This window comes from Micropterus dolomieu, linkage group LG16 (assembly GCF_021292245.1).
Source record: "Micropterus dolomieu isolate WLL.071019.BEF.003 ecotype Adirondacks linkage group LG16, ASM2129224v1, whole genome shotgun sequence".
In the NCBI taxonomy this organism is placed as follows: domain Eukaryota; kingdom Metazoa; phylum Chordata; class Actinopteri; order Centrarchiformes; family Centrarchidae; genus Micropterus; species Micropterus dolomieu.
Window position 1 is genome coordinate 13,036,572 of NC_060165.1, and position 27,112 is coordinate 13,063,683.

Below are 27,112 nucleotides of genomic sequence, written 5' to 3' on the forward strand. Positions count from 1 at the left end.
TAATTTAACATTCCTAACTGACCATCAATTCTTTCTCCAGTAGATGGAACAATATGTCTTGAAGTATTTTCATATATGTTCATGAACATGAGGCAGATATATTAGCTCCAATAAATGACAAGAAATAGAAGTAGAGAAAGGTATGTTTTGAAATTGTCACCATTCTGTAGTTTGACATTTATTTTTTACAGCTGTCTCCTCCAGTCCATTTCTTGGTTGCACTTGTTAAAAAATTAAATACATTTAAGGGAATCATAAAGTGTAAAGAAAATTAATATCAGCCAATATATTGGATTTTGTAAACCCCTAATTATTATCATTTCAGTATCGGTAGGGCTATCAAAATGAATTCACTGATTTTGGTAAAACTTACACCCAGACTCACAAGCTCCCGCTCATTCACATTCTTACAGTACACATAAGCACTCCTTAATGGTGCTATATTTTGCCAGCACATTTTATTGACTTACATTCTCCATCTCAAGAATTACCTTAACCTTCAAATACTGTAAATATAAACACCAACATCAAGTATTTAGCCTAAGCTAATCCTAAACATTATCCTCTTTAATAATGGTGTCTTAAAACATGTATTTATATATACGCTAACGCGTAATATTTGAGTCATAGGAATGAACCTGGCTTTCATGCATCACTTAAAATACAGCGCACATGCTAACAACCTGTCTCCAAAAACAGTATGCTAGATGTTCTTGTGGACTTTGAGGTGTATTTTCATGCTGGATTTCTGGGAAAAGGTCTTGTGGCATGTTAAACACTCGTACGGTTTCTCTCCAGTGTGTGTCCTCATGTGTTTCTTCAGTCCTGAACTACTGTGGAACGATTTGTCACATTGTGAGCAAGAATACGGCCTCTCTCCTGTGTGGAATCTCCGGTGTACCGTCAATTGTACAGCCGTGGCGAAACCTTTTCCACAGGATTCACACTGATAAGGCCGCTCCCCTGTGTGAGTGCGTGAATGCACCAGCAAGGCCCCAGAGCTACAGAAGGACATACCGCATGTGCTGCACAGGTACGGCTTCTCCTTCTTGTGCATCCTGAGGTGCACGGCGCGCGGATACAACTGCGTAAACTTCTTGTCACATAAAGTGCAGGCATACGGGCGCTCGCCAGTGTGAATGCGCATGTGGGACTTCAAGACTGCATTTGTCAGGAACCGCTTGTCACAGTGCGAGCAGGCAAACGGCCTCTCCCCGCTGTGATGTCGCAGGTGAACTGTAAGCAACGCCTGAGAACTGAATCTCTTCTCACAGAGGCTGCAAGCGAAGGACAGGACTTTAGGTTGAGAGTGAATGAGTAAATGTTGATTCAGGTCTTTTTTATTTTTATAAGCCTTGTCGCACTGAGTGCATTTGAAAGGCCGTGCGGAAGAGTGAACAGTGTGATGTTTTTTCAAGGAGGAACGAGATGCAAAAGTCTTGCCACACTCAAGACAGGTGCTTTCATTCTCTCTTCTGCAGTTCTCGCTGAACGGAAGTGAGAAGTCGGCACTGGCCCCTGTTGAGGACTGGATCGCTCTCTCAAGTAACAGCCCCTTGTTTCTGCTCAGATCCAGACGATCATTTACTCCTTCCACTGAGCTTTCGGAGCATCCGGGTGGCTGGAACGCGGGTTCACCACCTGTTTCTGCAAACAGGACACAAGTGATGTAGTGATGAACTCTCTCAACAGAATCTACATGCCAAGTCAAGATTTTGTCCCAATATGACTTCGCACCCAACACTTGCACTGGAGTGAGATATCATTTTTTTTTCTTCAGATGATCCGGAAAATCATGTGCAATGCAAGAGATGCTCACCATTGTCACCAGCCGCAGCAGCTTCTTCTGAACACGGAGAGGAAGTGAGTGGCGACAGCCTGTACTCGCACAGCCCAGAGTTTGGATTTGTTTCAATGGAACTGTCATCAGTCTCTCCATCATCCTCACAAAAGTCTTCTATGCTACAGCTGTCTTCTTTCTTCATTGCCTTCTGTTCTGACTTCCCCTGATTTCTTCCCTGTGGTTTCCAAGTGTCTTGTTTGCCGTCTACACGTTCCCCATCCATTTTCTGATCTATGGAATCTTCACATCCCACTGAAGTGTTTTTAGATGCAAGCGTGGAGAGAATAGTGTCCGACATGAAGGTGAATTCACCTGAGAAAAACAGATAAAAGTTATATAGGAGGTGAAATTCCATGTAAAAAGGCAGCAGAGCAGTTCTGGTTGTCAGTCAGGAAGGCAGCACTACCAGCACCAGAATAAATGGATATATTACTAAAGATTTCAGTACAGAATACTGGACATTCTTTACCAGGTGTTGAGTTCAAGGCAAAAAAAAACTTTATCTACCTTTCTCTTATTGCATGACTACACTGATACCTCATTTTTAGTCCCTAATTATTTATTATCAAAACTTAAAATTGGTAATCCGCATTCCCAGCTAAACCATGCCATTTTATATTCTATGGTAATTGTAATAGATTAAATGGTGGGAGTGGGGAACTGGCATAAGCACATTTTAATGAAACACTAGTGAAAATGTTTTCAGGTTTCAGTGCAGCACTTGACTGTATAAGGGAGAAACAGATTACCAAATGTTAACAGGTTCTTACTTTTAGTCAACGTCTGCCGCTCCTGTTGCTGCTGCAAAATCCTCTTCAGATCTTCAGGGTCGGCAACAAACTGCTCAAACTCGTAGTCATGGGTAGAATTGTCAAGCATGGACAATACCTGGGAAAGAAGAGTGGGTGGATTTTAAACTTTAAACTCCTGCTTCTTCTGCCAAGATCATTTTTTTACTACGTAGATCTACATTTGTAATCTGTTTTCGTATGGGAGAAATGACAATAAACAGAGACAACTGCCACTTTTTCAGAACCCGACAAATGTCACAATCGCATTCAATATTTTCTTTCATACTTAACAGACCAATACCAACAACACCAAAGATGTGTGGCAGGCCATCAGAAACATCACAGGCTACAAAAGCAGGAGCTCCCCCATCATGTGTGAGGCCACATCTCCAGATTAGCTAAACACCTTTTATCGCTTTGATCTCAAAGAGTCAGCTTTAAAGTCTACTCCACCTCCAGAGGACTGGCCACTGACATTATCCACAGCAGATGTAAGAGGAGTCCTGCTGAGAGTTAGTATGAGTAAACCAGCTGGGCCTGATAACAGTCCTGGCCGTGTACTAAAAACGTGTCAATGATGTTATTACTGACATTTTCAACATATCACCGTCTCAGGAGAGGGTATGGCCCTCACCCCCATTCTGATCAAGTGCTTTGACAAACTGGTCCTTCAGCACATAAAGAACAACATCCCAGCCAGCCTGGACCCTCACCAGTTTGCTTTCAGAACCAATAGATCCACAGAGGATGCCATCTCCACTGCCCTCCAGTCAGCCCTCACACACCTTGAGAAAAACAACACCTACATCAGAATGCTGTTTGTGGATTTCAGCTCAGCATTCAACACAATCTCCCCCATGAAGCTGATCAGCAAACTCAGCACTCTGGGTTTAAATACAACACTCTGCAACTGGACACTGGACTTCCTCACAAACAGACTCCAGTCCGTTCGGATTGGCGGACACACCCCCACTCTAGTGCTCAACACCGGAGCCCCCCAGTGCTGTGTGCTCAGCCCCCCATTGTTAACGCTGTACACCGACACGACACCACCGTCATCGACTGGATTTCAAACAACGCTGAGACTTCTTATGGGGAGGAAATTGATAATCTTGCAGAGTGGGGCTGTGACGTCCCCGGGACGTCCTTGTTTCTATCAGGTTGCTGAGTGTTCATGTGTGTTCTGTTGTAGGTGTCAGTAGGTGGGGTCGTTGTCATCGACATGTATTGGAGCCACCTGGGGCCCGGTGTTCTTTATATATAAAGCAGATCCTACCTGTTGCACTTTGGGGGAGATAGAGAGGAGGGAAACGCTGTTCCCTTTACTCCTCACTCCTCATTATATTGCTTTCTTTATTAACATTACATTGCACTCATCATTTCATTCATGCAAACATGTGGACACTACTGACCTACTGATTCCCATACTACACTGCCTTATTTTGAGTAATTATGTTAAGTAAATGTTGAAGTTGTTGTAAATAAAGTAATGGTACTGTTGCTGCAGCCTGTTGTTGCTGTGTGATTATTTATGCCAGGGTTTTTGAGGCAGGCCGTGACAGTTCCCAGCGAACAACCTACTGCTGAATGTCAGCAAAATCAAGGAGCTGATCACTGATTTCAGGAAAAAGGAGATAAAAACACACACTCCTTGAGCGGAGATGATGTAGAGCAGGTGAACATGCTGACATGGTTAACTTCACACTGGTGAAGAAAGCTCAAAAACTTTTTTTTCTTTTTTCTTAAAGAAGCTTAAGAAGGCAAATGTCCCACGCCAAGTTCTTGTCAGCTTTTACAGAGGAGCAACAGAAAGCATCCTGACTGGAAACATCACAAACTGGCATGGGATGTGCACTTAAACTCAAATTTATCCTCAGCACCGCTCCACTGATTTCTGTTCACCATTTTTTCTATAATTGTTTTTATTACTGTATATTGTCTGCTACATAGCAGAAGGGAGTTACAAACTCAATTTCACTTTACAACCTGTTGTATTGTGACAAATAAATCTACCATGTACCTTGTACAAATGAAAGCCATTTCGGCCCCTGCACTTCTGTGATTCGTAAACATTTCCACTCTACAAGCCATTACTACACAGCAGGAACAATTACGACTGATTAAAATGTTATGTTTTACTGTGTTTACTGTGTTACCTTTGAATGCCTTACCATAATAGGCCTATGTTTCAGTGTGTGGTGCCTAATGCTTTACTATGTTGCAACTAGCTGAAAGGAGCTTTCATGGGAAAGTAGCTCATTAGAGGGTTTCTTAGCTGACAGTCCTTGATAGGAAACAAAGTGTCTTCCATATTAGAGCAGTTGGTTTCAACTCCCTTCTTTACTAAGACAGCAGCATAATAACCTTAGACTATAAAGTCACCTGTTTCTTCACTGGCTCTTTGTCTAACACTCTGCAGACTGTTTGCACTGTGTGTGTGTGTCTGACCCTTTGCAAAGAATAAAACCTTTTAAGGCGTCTTGATTGAATTGTTTATTTTATTTTATTATTAATTACCTGCACATAATTCATCAGCCAGCTTTTGGGGATCGAGTGGATGGAAGGTCAGTTGAATGGTCAGTTTATCTTCACCCTTCTGCCTACCTGTGAAAAACTTGGTACTGGGAGGAACTCTTCTAGTCGGTAGAAGAACTCCCACACCAGGATCTGCAGCGCTGTATCAAAACGAGCTCCATACTGTGCTGAGAAGACCTCCTTTGACAGGAAGAAACATACATCATTAACATTAAATATCATAATGTATGAAATATACAGAAAATAGGCAAATCATTTTACAGATAGACACATAATGTAGATACACAAATTAATGAGTTAAAAAAAGGTTGGGGTAAAACTAACCTTGAAGAAATTTTCTTTTTCAGATTGGTGTCTAAGCAGTGTTTGAACCAGCTCCACAAATGCTGACTTTGAAATCTCCACCTCTCCATCTTGGTCCTGCCAAGAAGCCCAGTAGAGGTTTATTTAAATGAAGGAATTATAGGTTTTCTATTCTCTCCTACTTAAAATAAACAGTTTATGAATTTCTGCACCTACATCTCATAGTAAATGACATCTAAAACTACTAAGACATCAATAACATTGTATCCTCATGTAAAACATGCTATTAACGTTGCATACCTCTGCATGCATGCGGTTTGTTGTACTCTGTTGGAAACTGTTAAGATGATCCTGGATAGCTTTACAATCAATCTTATCCACCCTCTTTAAGAACTCAAGGATGAGCTGAAAAACACAAAGTTAAACCTTTATGCTTATCTTTCAAACTAAAACTGATATTGCATTTTGACAGTCTAGACAATGGACGCATTATTCTTGTGTTAAACGCAGTCACGCTGTGTCAAGCGTAAAAGAAGGATACAAGAACAGGAAAAGATGCACCAAAAATAGTCTTAATACCCACATTTACTCACCCGAGCTCTCAGTCCCAGGATGAGCTGAGTCCTCTGCTTGTAGCTCAGAAGCTCTGGGACCATCTCCATCACTAATGTGATGAATCCAGCCAGTTTGTCATACTGATCTACATCTCGCTCCTGGGCCACCTGCCACATACAGGCTGACATCAACCTCAGTGGAGGAACCAGGAGGCGCAGGGATGCCAGAGGGAGCTGAGGATCTAACAGAATATGCAGGCAGTGAAAGAAAAGCAAACATATTATTAACTTGACAAATGTAAACTTTGAAACGTTTTCTCTGGAATGAGGACATACAGTAAATATATGTTGAAGAGCTGCAATTAATGATTATTTTCATTGTCGATTAGTCATTATTTTCTCAGTCAATTAATTGTTAAGTCTATTAAATGTCGGAACATTTTCTAGAACCTTCAGATTGCTTGTTTTTTCAACCCAGAACAGTGTCAATCTTGACATCGTTTGAGCACAAAGCGTCATCAATGTAAAACAGAGTCCACCTCCTCTCATCCTGCTGGATTACAATAAAATAAAAGGGAAAGAAGCAGCAAATCATCATATCCAAGAAGCTGGAAACTGAGAATGTTTGGTGTTTTTACTTGATAAATGACTTAAAAAATGATCAAAATGGTTCCACATTCATTTGTTATCCATTTACAAGAATTTCCATTCAGATCAATTGTTCTTTCAGGCTGTAATAAGGTATGATGGACAGTTGAGATTTTATTATGAAGACAATGAATGTAATATAAAGTTAATTAACTTGTCAAGTAGTGCGAGCAGTATAATTTTGTTAACTATGATTTTACTGGACAGGCAGAATTAATGGGTAGCGTTAAGTTTCTTTTCCACTCCAATACTGTGTTCCTGCAAGCCTGCATCCACCTGCAGGAACATGATGTACACACTCCGAACAGAAGGTGGCTGTAATGAACCAAATGCATTTTCTAACAGGGGACGTTGTTTGTTCGAGGGGCCCTCCCCTCTGAACTTAGCGGACATTTCGACCAAACTGAACCTTACTGCAGAACTGCTAGGAACAGTTTAACCCCTACTACGTGTAAAATATTTCCCAAAGGAGTAACGTAGTTACAATCATACCTGGTAGAGATACAGACCTGGACTTTTTGCCATTTCTGGAGCGCGTTAGCTAGCTTAGCTTTGCCAACCGTTGCCGCCAGTCAGCGCTGTTTAGCTGGTCGTTAGAGTTGAGAGCATGTCAGTCAACTCTTACGTTTTATTTCATACGTCCCTTTACATCCCTCCAAAATGATTTGAGGACGGTGTAACCTAGCTAACGTTGTTTTAGGCAACAACAAAAAGTCGTTAGCTAGCACATCTGGTTCCCTGTTTTCAAAATAAGAGGCCAACTCAGTAAGCTCATCAAAGTCTCATTGCTGACATGAGGAGAATGAAGAGCATGGAATTGCCTGGCAAGTAGTTTCTTACATTTTTGTCACACATAACAACCTTTGTCTTTGTACATATGTGTATACAAACACGGATGGGTGACAAATTAAAGGAAAGACGTACAACTTGAAAATTAGCAGGAAAGACCCCTGACAGGTGCTGAGGAATCCTTGATAATAATATCAATATAATAATAATCAAATAAATAACATCCTCTTCTAAAAGCAAATGGTCGCGATTTTATGTCAAATGAAAATATTTATTTTATTTCTTCATAATAACATTTTGGAAAGGGTCATTCTGGGTTGCCAGCAATACATTTGATACTTTAAGTACAATTTTGAACACAGCATATATCTGCAGAACACCATAAGTGCTCCTCGTCAGATATTCTGCAAGTCTCTGCTGAAGGGATCAAACACCATTCTTCCAAAAAGATATTCCCTCATTTGGTGTTTTTGACGATGGCAATGGAGAGCACTCTCTCCATCCAAAATATCCAAACATTCAACCAGACATTCATCTGGGTCCAGATCTGGTGACTGTGAAGACCAGAGTATGTATGTTACTCATCAAACCATTCAGTGACTTCTTGTATTGGCTAGTTATTACTGCTGTAATAAACATCAGTGTCTCTGCTCAAGCTCATGACAAAGTCTGCAGACAGGGCCAAGCAGGAATGCTTTGATGGACCTCACTAATGGAACTGAAACTCTCCACAGCGTCCCAGTGGATCCTGCAGTTGTGTTTTATCAGATTTTGGTCACCTCTCTTCCACTCACATACTCTTAGTACAAAGAGAGGTGAAAAGTTCAAAATTGTGGCTCCAGGGTCAAAAAGTAATCCCTTCACACCATAACAAGTCAGTTGATTATTAAAATGAATGAGATTATATGAATTGTTACCCTAATAATTTAGGGTACAGGGTTTTGTGTAAAAATAAGAAACAGGTACAAGGTAAAAATGAATAAATACCAGGAGGAAAATAAGTTAATCTATGCAGTGCTGTGAAGGGGAAAAGAAAAACAGAAGGTGCAGATTTAAGGGGGGCTGAGGTGGTGGTGAGTTGTCCCCACCAATAATCACTTAAAAATATAAAAAAAAGAAGCTTTGTTAGGATTAAAGTCAAAGACAAACTGTACTTTGCACTGACCAAGTATGAAAAACATTAAGTAAATTATGAAAAAACTACATACAAAAACATTAATACACACATAAATACACATAAACATAGGGATATATACACCAATCAGCCATAACATTATGACCACCTGCCTAATATTGCATAGGTACCCCTTTTGCCGCCAAAACAGCCCTGATCCGTCAAGGCATGGACTCCACTAGAACTCTGAAAGTGTGCTGTGGTATTTGGCACCAAGACGTTAGCAGCAGATCCTTTAAGTCCTGTTACTTGTGAGGTGGGGCCTCCATGGATCCGACTTGTTTGTCCAGCCCATCCCATCGAGCCCTGCTCGGTTGGATTGAGATTTAGGGAGTTTGACATCATGTATTCCCAGATGGCAGCAGCCTCTTTCTGCAGGATTATGTGCCCTGCCACAAAGCAAGAATGGGTCAGGAACGGTTTGGGGAACCCAACGAGTTCAAGGTGTTTACTTCACTGAATTTACCTGGCAACTCTAGTTTCTAGTTACTTTGCAGATTAAGATTTTCCACATATACATAAAATCAACCTATAAAACGTGATGCATTGTTATCGAATAAATATGAGAATCAGAATCAGCTTTATTGGTCAAGTATGTGTACACATACAAGGAAGGGGTTTTTCCCCCATTTTCTCAATATACTTAATATACGGAAAAACAGCACAACAGAGCTGGACAAAGACAGGACTATTATGTACATAAGTATGTGAAATATATAGGTGTGTGTGTGTGTGTGTGTGTGTGTGTGTGTATAGCAATAAACAACAATACAAATAAAATGTCTACATGCAAATCAAGTGCTGTGATTTGTAAACAATACAAGTAGTGCAAAGAAATAAATACTGAGTGGATATACATGGAGTGGATTTTTATGATGATGATGTACAGCATTATAAAAAGTACATGAATTAATCAGCAATAATAATCCAATTATATAATGTACTTTTTTGAAAAGGGTATTGCTGGTATTGCTTCTTTTACTGAAGTTAAGGATCAGGATACTCCTTATACTACAGCATAGATACCCAAACTGTGCAGGCCTGTGCCTAATGGAAAGCCAAATGGCGCCATCTAGTGTTGTGAAATTTGAATTGCCAGGTTGATCCGGTCTTCGTCAGCCAACCAGGAAAGAGGGCTTGCCGTGATCTGGACTGAGGCGGATGAGACCAGAAACCTTTGTTCTGTCTCTCCTCCCCAATGCGAGAATAAAAAACAAGAGCTGGTCAATGCGTCCTACAAATCTGCGCTCGCATTTTGTGGGTTGGCGATCGCGGATGGATGTTTTACTAATCAGAAATTAGCAGTATTTATATATCTGGGCATTTTGTGTTTCTTTTTTTTTCTCCTGTTCGCCACAACCCGAGGGGGGACATCTGGTCGTCAGCTGCTAAATGGAAATAAAACGCGGGGCTGAAAGTGGAACGAGTCGAGGTGCGTGTACGCTAATGAAAAATCACGAAAGCAGTGTTCTTAATGATCCCTGATCTCTGCTGTCATCAGTGAGTTTGCAGCGACCTGGACACAGATAACGCAAATGAACAGCTTATATTATGAATAATATCCCCGCAGTGTTTCTATAAGGACTAACTTGATCCACAATGACCTTATCAGCATCCTAAGTGAAGGCTCTCTCTCCTCCATCACTCCATCAGAGACTCATTGAGGTGGTAGGATAGTTTCCTTATAATATTGATCTCAGCATTATTATAGTAATGCTTCCCCCTGTAGCTCCCTACATCATCAGAATGTCAGAAATTCAATGGGCTGCCCAGTTGTACAGCATTAAATGAGATGCGAGTTTGGTTTGAGTTTGATGAATGCTGTTGTCAGGGCACCTGTGAGCAACACTGTCACGGCATTATTTCAGAAGGCACTTTGCCACTATAAATCAAGTTCTCTAATGCATATTGCGCTCTTAGCCCGGCATGTACAGTGTCAGGTGGACGTTGTTGACTCAGATTGCTTGTTGGAGTGCTTCTAAATTAGATGTACTGTATTTTAAGTGAACCGCCACTGATGTGGGCTTTGGATCATTTTTCCTTGTCTAAACAATAACATTGACACTTCCCAGGCAGACCGTGGTGAAGAATCCTTTCAAACTGAACCAAGACACGCCTGATAAGGAAATACACAGATTAATAATGTGAGCTAATTACTGCACCAAAACAATAACCAAAGCACATTTTAAAGCAGGCACATTTTTATAAAATAGTGGACATATAGTTAAGATTAAGATTAAGATCAACTTTATTGTCCCCGAAGGGAAATTTGTCTTGGGCATCAGTGCCGCATGAGGCTGCAGTAAGCAACAGTAACACATTTGGACTTTACATTCACATACATCATACAGTCCGCAGCATACATTTACGTTACATTGCATAAGTATCAGAGACCATACCCCTGTCAATAATTAATTACAAGGTAAGTAGAAACTGAGTCATATAAACCAATGAATTATTATATTCAATTGCACTTGAGCACATAAAGCAGAAAACAATATATCAACACTAAAAGTACATCCACCTCAATTCTATATTAAAAAGGAAGAACTCAGTGCTGTGAATAATAGCAATAAAACTGTTTTCTTTTGCCACAGTTTACTAATCCTAAATTCCATTGTTGCTTTGTGTGAGGACCATTGAAATTAAGCTTTTCTCATTTATACACCCGTATACACCCATCAGCAAAAACTACCTGCCTAATATTTTGTAGGTCCCCCTTTTGTCGCCAAAACAGCCCTGATCTGTTAAGGCATGGACTCCAATAGACCTCTGATGGTGTGCTGTGGTATCTGGCACCAAGACGCCAGCGGCAAGTTCCTGTTAGTCCTTTGAGTTGTGAGGTGGGGCCTCCATGGAACGGACTTTTATTGTCTAGCCATCACAATTTGGCCCTTGTCAAAGTCGCTCAAATCCTTACACTTGCCCATTTGTCTTGCTTTTAACAACTTTGAAGATGTAACGTTCACTTGCTGCTAATATATTCCACCCACGGACAGGTGCCATGATAACGAGATTATCAGTGTTATTCACTTCACCAGTCAGTGGTCATAATGTTATGGCTGATCTGTGTATATCATTTTGCTTTGCCATATTTTATTTTGTTATATTGCAAATTTTGGGAATGAGAAACTAGCAGACAAAAAAATCTTACCACAAGGTCCATTTTCTGCAGTAGCTTTTCTAGAGATTTAGATTTTTTGATCAGCTTTGGGAAGTCTGGAAGGTACTTAATGGGTGCCCACTCCTTATCTAGAGCTCTGACAAATTATCAGTGTCCTGGTCATAAAAGCAAAGTTTGTGTTACATAGTGCCATATAAATGATGCCGCAAAATCAAAAGAAAATACATCAATGGATATAGTTTGATGGTGTACATTGTCACATTGCACAACCCTATTGACATGTTTCAATGGATTGGGAAAAGACCTCTGATAAGGAATATGAACCATAAAACTGTAATGCAACCGTTGAGATGTGTGCAGGTGTTTGATGTAACCTGGTTATTGGGTTACCTGCCTTGGGTTGTTTACCCCTGCTCTTGTTTTCTATGAGCTTGTGGGTAATTTGAAACACCTACTGTTGCCTGTTGACACTGTTGATAACAGGCTGGATCAGAATTTTTTTTAATTGTCAGTTACATGAAATGTTAATGTGATTTTTGGCGTTTACTCGCTCACCTTTTCCGTCTCTCCTCCACTTCAGGTAATGATCTTCCAGTCCAGTATCTACGCCTCCTGGCCCCGCCCTTGCAGCTTTTGTCAGCTGCAGTGTGGCAAGTAGTGCAGCAGGGACTTGTGGACCACTATGGGATGCTGGAGGAGTTTGTTACCATGGTGACGGAGCTGGTCCCAGAGCTGATGAGCTATAGTCAGAGGGCTCAGCTCATCCTGGGACTCAGGGCCAGGGTTAGTAATAATCACTGATTAGTCATACTGAGGTGACATTTAGTTAAGGTATTTGTCACTTATTAATAAAAATCCAGTTAAAGAGGCACACAAACAGTTTATCTTAAATAAAACCAACAAGTAGATGATAACCAAGTGTAAAGATAGTTTAGATAGATAGTTTAGACAACCCCAGTGTTTCCTCAGTACTATTTTGGATTTGTGATGGGAGTATTTTGTCTCACTTAGATCTGTACTTAATACATTTTTCCCCTATAAATCAAGGGGGCAGTGAAGCAGCAGGTCAGCATTGAAGAACAAGTCAAACATCATTTAATTTACAATTCAAGTGACACAGAAAAGAGAGCAAAGATAAAACAAAGTTCCTCAGTAGCTGTAGTCCAGTGTTACATCGGGAGGTTAATAAACCTGGACTGTTTGAATGGGTTATGGGAGACGTTTGCCTTCAGGGCTGTCTTGTAGAAAGCCTTTAGAAGGTCAGGTGAGGTAGTATAAAGAGCGACAAAGTCCACGTAGGGAGGAGGTTATGGTGGATGAATGGGTCAAACACAGGACTTTAACCCAGCAGACCTGGGTTTGTGTCCTGTGTGAGACAAAAAGTCAACGTTGACTTATTATTTTTAGACTTAGTTGACTTATTCCATTTCCATTTTCAGTCGCACTTTGGTTCGGTTCAGGCAACAAAAGTACATGGTTAGGTTTAAGAAAGGAACCTGTTTGGGGTTAAAATGGGGGTTTAGTCAGTGAAAGTCAATGAAAGCTCTGTGTTTGTGCAAGGCTTTCTGACACAAAGCCAAAAAAGCAAATTTCTCCCACGTGCGTTTGAATGTGAAGAATTAGATTTTTATTTATTTTGTGTGTGTGTGTGTGTGTATATATCCAGCTGGTTCTGGAGATGTGTCGAGGTGAGCACCCAGTGGACATGCAGACCATTCAGCCGCATCTGGACAGAATTAAAGCTCCTGTTAGCACTGCCAAGGATCCCCATGTAAGTAAACTGTTGCTGGCAAACACGCAGATGTTTCCCTTCTGGTGTGGAAGTTCACTGGGTCAATCAGGATTGATTGAGTCTCATGACTTTGTTTAATGTGTGTGTGTGTGTGTGTCTGTCTGTTTGTGTATAATAGGTAACCATCGACCAGGTGGAGGAATCTGAGGTGAACTTTGTGGAGTTGGTGCATTCATTACTAGAGGATCCCTCTGAAAGAAAATATTTTTTCCAGGTGACATGGCACTCACAATGAAAATAAGCTGTTGTGTGGATCCAAATTTTCCTGTATAAATTAAACTAACTAAATTAGTACCATAAAACAAAATGTACTCTGTATACTGTACCATCACATAGAATACTGTCCATATGCATTTCGCTATTCACTCAAATGGCTTCCTCCGATATGATTGTCTCTCCAGGAATGTTTGACTAGTTATTATTTTTACAGGAGCTATGGCTGCTGAACAGGCCTGTCACTTTTAACCAGCATATCATTCACAAGAGACGGCGGGTTAATGGGATCACTAACAGAAATCTTCAGGCAGTTGCACCATTTCAAAAGTTCAAGGTTTTAAAGCGTTCGTACCAAACACAATATTTGATACATACTACAAGTGCAATGAGTAAAAGTTGTGCTGTACACAAGAGAGCTCACACAACCCCTCCCCAAATGCTTGCTGCAGGAAACACTTTCCCAACAACAACCTATCCTAAAAGTATCCCTCTCTCTTTTAATCTGTTTGTCTCTCTTTCTTATACACAGGAAATATTCCCCCTATATTTTGGCTCCAAGTATGACGCAGCACTTGAGATGCTGGTGTGGGAGTTCATATCAAGACTGGAGCAGCTGCTGCCGGTTCCAGACTTCACACAGGTATGTCACGTTCCTTGAAACTCTAGCTTACCACGCATTATCAGCCAAGTACACAATAATAACAATGATAATTTCTGTTACTTATTTTCTTCATATTTGTGTGAAGGTCAATGACATATCTAAACTAATGGCTGAATTGGCATGAAATATGAGCAGAAACCTACAGACTTTGGTGACCCTATAGGCTTTTCTCCAGTGCTACAATCAAGAGAATTTCAAATGAGAATGTAAAATGTCATATTTAAGCTACAGTTATACCCCTATTTTGTAACCTGCCCACTGCGTTGTTGATGCGCACATCTACCTAGGGAGGTAATCAGGCCCTGTGGGAAGTCCACACTGCTTGTTTTGCCTTTTTGTCTGTTATCTCGCCATCAGACAAGACAAGAGTAATGCAAGGAAATAGCTCTGGAATTATTCCTAAGTACATCGCTTTTTTCAGGCTGACCATGGCACATAGGCCGAGTGCAGGGGCTCATCTGTCTGCACCACTGACTCAGAGACAGATATGCAGGAGGGTTTACTGGGCTCAGGTGCAACACAATGTCCCAGTAGACTGCTTTCTCCTTCCTTCCTTTCCTGTACCCAGCAGTGCCAGAATAGCACAACTACAAAAGTCAGATTAGTAGCAGTCACATACTATAAAATAAAAAATGCTCATTAGGCCAGAAAGTATTAATTTCCTTAAGATGTCACACTAATGATTTCTCATGTGGGTCAGACTTCATGAGTTTCTAAAGTAATGCTCCTCATATTTCTGGCACAAAGTAATATATACATGTCAAGGAAAACGCATCCCCCCTCATCAAGTTAACTTATTTTTCATTTGAACCGCTCTGTCATTTGGCAGGATTTACTAAAGCCAGTGACTTGATCTCTCTTCTCAGTTGGCAACTTTGCTCGGAGACGCTCCGTCATTCCTAGACGACTGTTTACAATCCTTCTTCCCGCCAGAGGACATGAAGGCTGTACTTGAACATCACAGAAACCTCGGCCATTTTGAAGAGAAAGGTACTGTAGGGCCATGGCTGCGTACTGTAATTGTATACTCTACCATTGTTACCAATAAAGCATTACTTCTTAGTCATTTCTGTTTATATATTTTGCTGAATTTGAGTTTGGCAGTTTTTCTTGCCAGCTGATTTATGTTTGAGCCAAGCTGGGGTCTAATTAATCATCTTTTTTTTCTCATTTGTAGATCCTAGATTATTACCGATGGATGACTGCATTCTCTCCTCCCTGTCTCTGCCTCCTGGGACCAAACCTGTCATGAACACCGCCTCTTGTTCACCTGCTCTCAAAGACTCAAACCCTCCAGAGCACGAAGGACGTCTTGATGCTCCCTTCAACACTAGCGGCCTCGAGAGGGCGAGCAGGAGGAGCTCTGAGACACTGAATCAAAGACTGAAGGAGACAGGAGACTCGGGCAGTTGGCAGCTTAGAAGCGGCAACATTTCTCAGGAGAGGAAAGTGCAAAACTCAATTACTACACGGCCATGTGATGAAACCATAGACCTCACTACACCTAATGAAACTGTGGACAGAGAGTCAGCAGCTAACGAGATGGGAGCGCGGGTTCTCAGGAAAAGGAAACTGAGCGGAGGTGTGGACATTCCTACAAAACAGCCTGCGGAGGCGCCAGCTTTCTTGTAAGATTACCACAAATGTTTTGTTCATTTGTCAAACGCAAAGACATGACAGTGAGGTTTCCTATTTGTTCAGCGGACAGGCATCACTTTTGTTTTATTTTCATCAATCGTGGGCTTCTTTTGCTTTTCAGCCACATTGCAGCATGGCTCTAAAGACGGCAGTGTCACTCTGTTGGTCCACCACTTTGATCGAGATTTAAATATTTATTATATTGGATGGATTGCCTCTAAAATGTGGTACAGATATCCATGGTATCAATGTTTTCACTTATTCTGTGAAAAAATTATCTTATTGATAGATTGGCACAAAATTTTGTACAGACATTCATTGTTCCCAGACAACAAAGCATCATGACTTGAAGATCCCAACTTTTCATATGGTGCCATCATCAGGTCAAACTGTAGATGTGTCCATTTCTTTGGTTTATGACCACATAGATTCCCATCAGCCTCAGCTGTGCTTTGTTTTCAAGGCCAATTAGCAAATCTTAGCATTCCTACATGCTAAACTAAGATGGTGAACATGGTAAACATTATACCTTTTAAACATCAGTTAGCATTATCAGTGTGATGAACATGGTACATGCTAACATTAGCATTTAGTTTAGTGCAGTTTCGCAGAGCGGCTAGCATGGCTGTAGACTCTTGGTCTTGTTTCAAAAAGAACCTGTTTTAATCTCGGGAAAAGTGAAAAATTCTGTCCAGCAAATCATAACCTACTGAACGTTAGCATCATCGTCATTGTGAGCTTGTTAACGTACTGACGTTAGCATTTAGCTCAGCACATCACGTTGCAGTACAGTATGCCCTACATCACAGTAGGGCATACTGTAGACTCGTGTTGACAGTTGGTTGCAGCTCATGTACTCCGTCTCATTTTGTCTTCTGAAAATCCTTACTGTGTAAACCTGTGGCTTTAAATCTGTTTAACGCTCATTGGTACCACCTTTTTTTATTGCACATACATGCTTTTTGGCTGAATTATGCCGAGGTCCTAACACATTTTTGGTGGATCACAAAATTAGAGAAATCACTTTGATAAGATTAGAAAAAGATGTCAAAATCTTACCCATTGTGTGTTTGTTTTTTTACTTTTTACAGGGATTCGTCAGTGGATGATGAGAATTCAGGTGAATCTCCTCTAATCTCGATATGGGGAGAATATACAGGTTTGTACAGTTTATGTATAGATCAGTGGATACTTTGGTATATCAGTCTAAGCTTTGGCCGTTGACTAACACTTCTTGTTTCATTTTAGACTCTCCGGAAGGTTCTGTCCCAGTTGTAATGGACACAAAAGTTCCCTGGTCAGACGAGGAGACACTCAATCTGCTCGACATCTGGGGGAATGACTCGGTGCAGCGGGCTTTAAAGGGCTGCTTAAAAAACCGTCACATATTCACGCAGATCGCACAAAAGATGGCAGAGAGAGGCTACATGAGAACAGTGGAACAGTGCCAGACCAGGATCAAACGACTGAAGAAATGCTTCCGCCACAACAAGTGGGTATAAAATGAATTACCGTCCTTCCTTTCTGCTTGGTACATGCTAATGTTAGCATGTACCATGTTCATCACACTGAGCAGGTATAATGTTTACCATGTTCACCATGGTAGCCTCATACCTTAGATGTCATAGCTGTGATTTGTGGAACAATAGAGAAAAAAGAAATTGAAGCAATTGCCTTTTCCCTGATCTAAACCCAGAGGGAACTCCAGGCTGGAGTATAAATTTTATGAGCCGCTGGAGCGAATACTCTGCTCCTCAGCTCCTTCAGCTGTTCCTGAGGTCACCTATGATGTTGAAGAGGTCATCGATGAAGAGGAGTCCCACGACGGCGATGACGACATGCAGTTTCTCGGCCATACGAGCGGACTGGAAATTGGTACAATGTCACATATTTGTACTTGTTGAGTCAGTGAAACCATTGCTAGTGTTAGATGATAACTTAACTTGGCGTGGTAGAGTCACACAGTTATTGTTTTTTGGTTGTGTTTAGTTAGGGCTGCAACTGAAAATTGTGAAAAATGCCCATAATAATGTCATGGTTAAATAACATAACCGAAGGTCATGTATTCATGATTGCTTGTTTTATTCGACCAGCAGTCCAAACTTTAACTATAATAAGTTTACTATCATATAAATCAAATTCATCATATTCATCATCTTTCGCCCCGATGTAAGCTGGGATTGGCTCCAGCCCCCCACGACCCTGTACACAGGATAAGCGGTTGACGATGGATGGATGGATGGATTTTGTAAATATGTTTTACACAGCTTTCATATTTTTATTAAAGGAACTCGAAGCGTTCCATGGACAGACTTGGAGACATTGACCCTCATCGACATGTGGGGAGAAGACAAGACGCAGCAGGAGCTGAGAGGAACGCACAGAATGGGACACGTTTTCTCCAACATATCCAACAAGATGGCCGCCCAGGGCTTCTCCCGAACCCCAGAGCAGTGCCAAACAAGGCTGAAAAGAGTGAAATCAAGTTTCAGGCAGTGCTACCAAAACAAGTACGTATGCTTAAAGCAAAAGTGAAAGAAAAACTTTTTGTTTAAAAATTTTTATGTTGCTTTTACAGTATACCTCTGCTGTCTTCTTATCCCTCGTAGCATGAAGGGACAGGAGCGAGTTGAGTGCAAGTTTTACAATGAGCTGGGAAGAATTTTGGTGAAGGACTTCTCTTCGATGCAGCAGTTGGATGAAATACCAGGAGAGGCTGAAGACAACGACTTTCCTTCCTTCTCCCATCAGGATATCGGTAAACTCAGATGTTTACTACTGTGGGAAGGGATGTTTACTACTGTGGGAAGGGAACTCAGAAAATACACTGAGGTGTTTTAAGTCATTCTGTGTAGGGCGGAACAGTACATTTTATCTAAATCTCCCCACAAAAATCACACCATAATTTACTTTAATATGTTTTTCAATTAAAAAGAGAATAATGATGTAAAATTTATTATATTGCAATTGCAACATCAGTCAAAATAAGATTCTGTTTTTAAATCGTTCAGCCCTAACCCTATGTCACCCTGCCGCCTAATCATTTATGCACTGACTAACCCCTGTGTGCCCCTCACATCTGGTGGCAAGAAATGCATTCAGGGATATTATGTAAAAACAAAAATATGTGGAAATATATAGAAACCAGTAAAAGTTAAACTATAACTTCTGACATAGTCCGAAGTTATAGTTTAACCTTTAGTGAAAAACAGTTTTTAGACAGTAATTTGGTGGGTTTAAGACAGTGGTGTATTGAATTCTTTAACATGATGAAGTGGTATGGCTGATAAAATATAAGGGGGCCTAGATGAAGCTAAGCAAGAAAACTAAAGTAAGCACAAAGAACACAGCTTCAGATTATACAGGATGCAACCTTTTCAAACTTTGAGCTTTTGCCCTCAGGGAGGCGCTATAGCCTCCAAAATGTTGTTCTTGTCAAATTCAGTTAAAATACGGAATGCATAGTCTCTTTATGATGGTTTCTCTTACTAAGCCTGCTCCTTATTTGATGATGTTTGTAACTACATCTATCTCTTTTCAGAATGGTTCATTTTTATTCATTACTTAGTTTGTTAATTTATGTTGTGAGTCATAAAGGCAACAAAGTTTCCAGCTGTCATAAAAAGAATAACTTTTAATGCTTAAATATAGCTTTAATGGTATGTACAGTATACTTTTTTTCAGTTAATCTTTATTGTTCCAAAACCTTGTGGCTCAACATCCTGCCATATTCAGAAGAAAAATAGTCAAATATAAATTGAACAACAGTAAAGTGGCCAATGAATAGATGGTGGCAGAATCAACTAAATAAAGTAATCAAATGAAGTGTTTTCTTTTCTATTTGTGTCTCTTCAGATTCTGCTGTGGGTGCTCAGGATGACAGGAAGAAGGTTCCCTGGTCGGACAAAGAGACCATCATCCTTCTGGAGATCTGGGGAGACCCACGGGTAGAGGACAAAATAAGAATAGAAATTCATTCCATCTATGACATATTTATGCAGAACTGCTTTCTCACTTCACTTCATCAATCCCTTTTTATTTGAATTGCTGATGTACCCAGCAATCCAGAGGTCTGAAACCATGCTAACCTTAACTCTACACCTTCTCTAAATATTATTTAAAGGTTTGATCATGCAGGATCCTTTCCTTCTGTTCAGCACAGTGAAACTCTTGAGTGTCTCTAGCAACAGAGACCCTCAGAAGCATATTGACCATTAAATCATCTGAAAAGCGATAGTTTTCTAGCCTGAGGCGACAAACAGAATAACATGTTTTTAAAAAACTGAATGAAAAGTATCCAATCCTGAAATGGGGGATGCAGGTGTGATAAAAGTAATTGTAAATATGTTTTTTTATATTACCATTTAGGCTCAGCAGAGCATGAGACGTTACCCACACAATGGTCACATTTTCAACGAAATATCAGAGAAACTCAGCGCCAACGGCTACTCCCGCACCGCAGAGCAGTGCCACACCAGGATCAAACGCCTGAAAGCCAACTACCGGCAGTGTCAGGAAAATATGAGGTAAAAGCTGTACATAAATATTTAGTTTGTATGCGGCACTGTTGGCAGGATATGTGCGTGTTAATATAACTGCCTTTACTGCCTGTAGCTCATCTGGGACTGATAGAGTCGACTTTAAATTCTATGATCTGCTGGAACAAATCCTCGACAAGCAGCCATCAACATCTTCCACTGTGGTAACGGACTCCATCGAAATATCAGAAGACTCCAACGTTGAATCAGTGACTGAAACAGGTAAGAAATCATCAGCTTATGGATAGAAGGGAAGCAATATTCAGCAATCCTACAGTTTTATATTATTGTCACTGACAATGTTAAGTGTTTGAAAAGTGTTCAAGTAGTACAAAAGAACAAAAACTAAGAAAGCATTTCATGTCGAGTTGAAACAAGTAGTTGATTAATTTCCTACAATTTTGATAGTAAATTCATTTTTGAATATGAAACATTCTCTAGTTCCAGCTTACCAAATGTGAGTATTTGTTGTTTTTCTCTCTGTAATACAAAGAATATAGTAAATAAATTGTTTTGGTCTGACTAAACAAGGGCTAACTTAGGCTTTGGGAAAATGACATTTGAACATTTTCTCTCTTTTCTGATGTTTTACAGACAAAACAATGAACGCATGAATTAAAAATAAATTATTTAATTAATTATGAAAATGATTTTAATTTTCAGCCCTTATTTCCTGTAGAAAGTGTGTGTGGTTGCTAATGGGCTGATTAGCTTGAATTTAGTGTTGCATTCAGGCTCTTATGGGGTTGTTCTAGTGTCTCACTGCTAGTTGGGTGCTAGGGCTTTAATTATTCAGGTGTCATTCATCCTGCAATGTTTTAATATTCAGTACAGTATAATAATGGCTAAATTATAAAATCAATGGCAGTAAATGGAGGGCATCTTCAGGAATTACATAATGAAAAAAATTAATACACATACATCTATCAAATATATGATCTTGTATATGGTTAGTCAGGTGCAAAACTGAGCATTTTAAAATTTGGAAGACAATCCAACACATAAGTCATATTAAGTAATACAGTAAAATGTACATTTACTGTAAGTGTGCAGTAAATAGAAATGTGCATCTGTGTGCAATATTGAGCATTTTGAATTGAATTTGTACGCAAGCTGAGTTAAAAACATTATTGTATGAAAATGTATTGGCCATTGACAATTACAGGATAATTTCAAATTTGCTAACATTAGCCATCATAAGCTACTGATCAAGAGGCTGTAGCACCAAAACCAACTTAAACCAACAAGTGTTTTAAGTTAAAAATGGGTGTGTTTTATTGCTTATTGATTTAACTTGACGTTTGTAGGAGCAAGAATTTATTTGTTACAAATCAAATTTCTTGGCTGAAATTACAGTAACTGTGAAACTGCATTCACACCAAAACCAGGGCAGTACATTGACACATGTTGTATTTCTACTATAAGATGGAGAACTCAGCATGTCAACAGAAAAACCAGCACCTAGCTCGTGGTCAGACGAGGAGACCCTGGCGCTTATCCAGATCTGGGGCGACGAAGACGTTCAGAGGGCGCTGAGAGGTTTTGTCCACAACGGACACGTTTATGCCGACATTTCTGAGAGAATGGAAGACCTCGGCTACACAAAAACCTCGGAGCAGTGCCGCTGGAAAGTCAAGTCGCTAAGGAACAACTTTCGACAGTGCTACGACAAGAAGAAGTGAGATCAATCTTTCTGTCTATCTGCCTTTTTGTTTGTAAATATAATCCAGTATGAAGATAATGGTTCATATTTCCGTCTTTTTCTGCCTTGAAGATGTGGAAGAAGAGTAGATTATAAATTCTACCAGCAGCTGGAACAAATACTTGGACAGGAGGCAATTTCTATTGATGAGTTCGATGAAAGAGACGATCAAGTAGAACAGGATCCAGGTACAGTCATACTCATTCATTCACACAGCAGTAGAAGAAATGCTCCGTTAGATAAACATTCAGCCTTTCCGACTGCTGTATCATCAGCAGGTGCAGAAACTGTGAACACAGCATGGACGGAGCAGGAGACGGTCACTCTTGTTGAACTGTGGGCTGCAGATGACGTGCAGCACAGCCTGAAAACCTGTGTCCGCAACGGGCACATATTCGCCGACATTGCAGAGAAAATGAGTGCCATGGGATACCCGAGGACAACGGAGCAGTGCCACTCCCGGATCAAGCGGTTGAAGAAGACTTACAGGCGTTACCTCAACACCCGGAGGTAAATAAAACCGATGAGAGGTTGTTTGGAAGACTTTATTATTTAAAATATTTGTAAAAAAAATAAAAATAAATAAATTGGTCAAAAAAGTCAGCTGAAACTTGGGCATTTTTAGTTAAATTTCTAGAGACTTTTAACTCCAGCAGATGTGTTTCCCAGCTTTCCTTTGATTTACGTTTTCCAGAAATGGAGGGCGGCCCGCGGTGTTTCGATACTTTCACCTCCTGGCTCCAGTTCTCGGTGATGACTCTGTGCATGCTGAGGTGCACAGTATTGCTGCAGACGTCCCCTTGCAACCCCTAATGGACAAGGATCCTGACATTTGTAGGTTTAAATATGATAAAATCCGTGTAATAAATGCAATTTGTGTCTTCACAACTTTGGACAATTATACGTAGTGTCATTGAAAGATTCAAATCCACTACTAAATCTGTTATTCCTCCACGTAGACGAGCAGCCCTCAGCCGGACACCTCCTGGCCGACCTGAGCAGAAAGATGCCCTGGTCGGACCAGGAGACTCGCACCCTGCTGGAGATCTGGGGTGAAGACAACGTCCAGCTCACTTTGAGAGGCTGCCTGAAGAACCGTCACGTGTTTGTGTACATCTCCGACAAGATGAGCGACCGAGGATTCATAAGGACCTCAGAGCAGTGCTACTCCCGCATGAAGCGCCTCAAACACGGCTTCCTCCATGAAAAGTCAGTGATGACAAAACTATGATTCTCTTTTTTTTTTAATCCAAATACACACAAAGGCATCGAATGCAGTTGACACTTTTTTTTTGTAAAAGAGGAACAGTCTGTCCTTTGTAGCATCAGTAGTTTATGTCAATTCTAAAACAAACCCTGTAAGGAGGATTTGGTTTGATAAAGCTGGGATTTGAATGTGATTTGTCTGCTAATCCCAGGCTACAAATATAAATGTGTAAATCTGTCCTGTAGTAACGTTTTTTCTTTCCACCTTTTAAATTTAGGGAGGAATTTAAATTTTTCAGCGAGATGGATGAAATCTTCAGGAAGGAGCTGAAAGTGGACAGCTCAGACGCAGACACGTCTGTCGCAGATGAGCTGGATGACTTCCCACTAGTGCCTGGCCAGAAGAAAGGTGACACTTACTAGGTTGTGATTCATTTTCAAAATGTGAAGCAACACCATTGGATGCCAAGAATGCAGGATCAAACTAAGTTTGTAATACATTTATAAAAATGTATAATGCCAGATGGACACATCTGATAATTGTTTGGTTTATTATACAATACATTTAGATTATTATGTGAATACAGGGAGTGGGGAGCGATGACGTTCCGCAAACACAGGCAGCTAAATACAACAGAAGAGAAAATAAATTAGGTTTTGGACTAAAATCTCTTCCTCCTTCAAATCCTCCTTCTTAATTGTCTTTTTAGTTGTGTGTTTTTTTCTTCCACGCTTTGTGTTTCAGTCGTGTCGCATTTTATTACACAGCTTTCTGTGCTTCTCATCCTATTTTCTGAAAATTGTTCTATTAAAGTGAGTAGTACAATACATACAAGTGAGCAAGTGCGCGCAAGTAAATCTCCCTCTAAATAATTTAAATTCACTATGCTTCATTGGCATGAATGTTTATGTAAACAATGTTGTTAAAGCAGAAAGTCACATATAAATAATAAATATAAAGGTATATAAATATAAACTATAAAATTAAATTTATAAAAAACAGAGTTAAAAAACTAACTAAAAACAAAATATTATTCTAATTCTATCTACTTTTTTACGTTTCTGCTTTTCTCTAAACATTAAACTATATGTCAGATTATTCACGTTTTTCTAACAATTAGGTCAATCTATAAGTGCCTGTAAAGCTTTTCTTTCTGTTGTAATTATGCTATATAGTTGTTGTTTTTTTCATGTTCTTTTTGCGTCAGGTACCCAGTGGGTGGCTGACAGCTCTAAGCTGCCCTGGAGCGATGGCGAGACCGAGGCCCTCCTGGACATATGGGGGAGCGAGGAGATCCAGGAGAACTTGAAGGGCTGCACCAAGAACAAACACATCTTCATCCAGATTTCTGAGGTCATGGCCAGCCAGGGCTACATGCGCACTCCTGAGCAGTGTCAGACCAGGATAAAGAGGCTGAGGGTCAATTTCCGACACTTCCTAGAAGGCAGAAAGTAAGTAACTAGTGTTCACTGTTGGGGAATGGCCGTGTAGTTAGATCATGCTGTAGGTCTTAACATCTACATTCTTAATGCAATTTCATTCTCTCAGAATTTTTCAAAACCTCATAACTTTGGTTAACCTTTGGTCCACTGCTGCTCTACACATTTATCTGTGGCACAGCTTTCTTCGTCCTTATAACAAGCTCTGAAATTCTGTTTCCTGTTTCCAGAGGAGACAAACAAGAATGCAAGTTCTTTGATCAGTTGGTACACATATTTGGTAGCAAGTATGTAATAAACTCCGACCCCCTGGCCGACGAATCAGCTGATGGCGTAGGTAAGAAGTCACTGTTGTCCATCATGATAGCATAATCAATTGACAAATCCTTGTGATTAACAGTGAGATATGAGAGATGTACTTTAGTGTTATTATACCTGGGAAGATTCATCAATTATCTCCAGTGTAATTCCTTCTCTTGTTTTTTATCTTTCTATAGTCAGCTATACACTGCATTCGTTGCACAAATGTTGCTTCCATTTTCACTTTGGTACTAGTACGACATTATGGGGAAATAGGCTGATACACTCTCTTGCTGAGAATTAGACAACAAGATTGATACTACTTGAACTTTTGTAAAATGTGAAGCTACAACCAGGAGATTAGCTTAACATAAAGACGGGAAGCAGGGAGAAACAGGCTATGTCCAAAGGAAACAAACTCTGCACCTCTGATGCTCCCTAGTTAACACATTATATCTTTTTTAGTTTGATGTGCTTTTACAAGTAGTTGTGTGCTGTTGTTTTTGCACTTGAGTTCAGATTAAACAAAACACTATAATATTACTGTAAGTGTAAGAAGAAATCCAAAGAGTAAAGATAACTAACTTCGCCAAACAAACACATTTAAATTCCAATTTTCAAAGGGCTGTACAAAAAGTTAACCATATAGGCCTACAGTAGTTTCTAAGTCACATTCACAAGTGAATCTAAAATGCACTTTGTCTGATCCAGAGACCTGAAACTGTCCATCATTGTGAAACCAAGAGGACAGACTGACAGAGGAATATCCAGAAGAGAAAACAAAGACATTCATGCAGAAACTGTTTTAGTAATGGCTGTGTGTTTCCAGATGACAGAAGAGAGCCTGTTCAGGCTCACTCAGATCTCCGTTTGCCTCTGTATATACTTCAAATACTTTTACATTCTTCATACATACAGACCTGCAGGCTGTAGTGGTGTTTGTGTGTGTGTGTGTGTGTGTGTGTGTGTGTGTGTGTGTGTGAGTCAGTGTGAGTCAGTGTGAGTGTTTTTCATGTTCTTATATCCCGGTGGGGACTTTAACCTGAATGCACACTAACCCATGGAGACAAAAATTGAGGTCTCCACAGGTAGAGACAGCTTTTCTATGGTTAAAACATTGTTTTAGGGTTCAGGTTACAGTTCAGGTGCTAGGGAATGCATTATGTCCCCACAGGAATAGTGGAACATACAAGTGTGTTTATGTGTTTGTGTGTCTGTGTGTGTTGTGTCCCTCTACCAGAGTGTCTTTGTGATTATTTCCAATAGAGCCATGACACTACTAAAACCAGGAAGCTCAGGAACCAACGAACAAAAATGGATCTCTGATCTTGACCTGGTGGGAGTTACACAAAATCTTCCTCGAGAAGATGTTTTTGCTAGTATTTAATTATTTTGTACTTGGACTAAAAGTGAGTGATTCAAAGCACAAGCAAAAACATGCAAGGCCTCTATTACTGTAACCACAGCGTACACGTGCTTTTTGTTCGTAATTCAGGTCTCACTTGTTAACTCTTCAGTCTTTGCACTTGTTTATAATGTTTGAAATCTAGGTGGTGATGGTCTTATTTTTTACATGGTATGAGTTGATGTTGTCCAGAATTTTATTTATTTAAGTTATTTTTAATGGATGTATTCCAAAGTTTTACAATTTTCTTTAAAAGTAATACCCTACAAACTTGATTGAAGCACATTTTTCCCCAAAAACATGTAGAGGTTCAATTAAAAGAAACTTGGAATGTTTGATTGAGGATTCATTTCTGTGATTTCTTTATTTTTTCCCACACAAGTGTTCAAGGTTGTGGACTGTACACTAGAACCATAATGGAAACATAAAATAAAATAATAATAATAAAAGCAA

The 27,112-nt window shown here is 40.1% G+C and overlaps 2 protein-coding genes across 7 annotated transcripts; one reads left to right on the top strand and one right to left on the bottom strand.

Moving 5' to 3' along the window:
• Positions 1-143: 143 nt before the first annotated feature.
• On the bottom strand, positions 144-7,484 carry LOC123985140 (zinc finger protein 154-like). 4 transcript variants are annotated; one of them, XM_046072524.1, is made up of 8 exons: positions 7,184-7,484; positions 6,066-6,260; positions 5,773-5,877; positions 5,494-5,589; positions 5,239-5,349; positions 2,614-2,731; positions 1,820-2,155; positions 144-1,647 (listed from the first exon to the last, which is right to left on the bottom strand). In XM_046072524.1, the coding sequence occupies exons 2-8, from the start codon at positions 6,213-6,215 to the stop codon at positions 704-706; spliced, it is 1,860 nt and encodes a 619-aa protein (XP_045928480.1). In that variant the 5' UTR covers positions 6,216-6,260; positions 7,184-7,484; the 3' UTR covers positions 144-703. The 4 variants fall into 4 exon arrangements, with proteins under 4 accessions (XP_045928480.1, XP_045928478.1, XP_045928479.1 ...); XM_046072522.1 differs by having other exon boundaries at positions 6,066-6,268; XM_046072523.1 differs by having other exon boundaries at positions 6,066-6,268; positions 7,167-7,484.
• zgc:113263 (uncharacterized protein LOC503753 homolog) lies at positions 6,998-26,994 on the top strand. Of its 3 annotated transcripts, none has more exons than XM_046072521.1 (24): positions 6,998-7,498; positions 12,342-12,544; positions 13,428-13,532; positions 13,672-13,767; positions 14,299-14,409; positions 15,297-15,420; positions 15,608-16,058; positions 17,160-17,227; positions 17,317-17,560; positions 17,765-17,943; positions 18,356-18,578; positions 18,678-18,826; positions 19,924-20,015; positions 20,437-20,594; positions 20,683-20,828; positions 22,032-22,284; positions 22,381-22,496; positions 22,584-22,818; positions 23,003-23,142; positions 23,268-23,517; positions 23,793-23,923; positions 24,723-24,966; positions 25,185-25,291; positions 25,966-26,994. In XM_046072521.1, exons 1-24 carry the CDS (start codon positions 7,468-7,470, stop codon positions 25,971-25,973), a joined length of 3,864 nt encoding a protein of 1,287 aa, XP_045928477.1. In that variant the 5' UTR covers positions 6,998-7,467; the 3' UTR covers positions 25,974-26,994. The 3 variants fall into 3 exon arrangements, with proteins under 3 accessions (XP_045928477.1, XP_045928475.1, XP_045928476.1); XM_046072519.1 differs by lacking the exon at positions 6,998-7,498 and adding an exon at positions 9,851-10,069; XM_046072520.1 differs by lacking the exon at positions 6,998-7,498 and adding an exon at positions 9,851-10,069 and having other exon boundaries at positions 22,587-22,818.
• Positions 26,995-27,112: the final 118 nt, after the last annotated feature.

Bases quoted from the DNA above. Each gene is read 5' to 3' on its own strand.
- zgc:113263 (XM_046072519.1), top strand. From the start codon at position 10,030: ATGGAAATAAAACGCGGGGCTGAAAGTGGAACGAGTCGAG. The intron at 14,410-15,296 runs GTATGTCACGTT...CTCTCTTCTCAG, and splicing joins CGGTTCCAGACTTCACACAG to TTGGCAACTTTGCTCGGAGA. The intron at 17,944-18,355 runs GTACAATGTCAC...TTTTTATTAAAG, and splicing joins TACGAGCGGACTGGAAATTG to GAACTCGAAGCGTTCCATGG.
- LOC123985140 (XM_046072522.1), bottom strand. The intron at 5,590-5,772 runs GTATGCAACGTT...GCTTCTTGGCAG, and splicing joins CAAACCGCATGCATGCAGAG to GACCAAGATGGAGAGGTGGA. The intron at 2,156-2,613 runs GTAAGAACCTGT...TGTTTTTCTCAG, and splicing joins GCGGCAGACGTTGACTAAAA to GTGAATTCACCTTCATGTCG.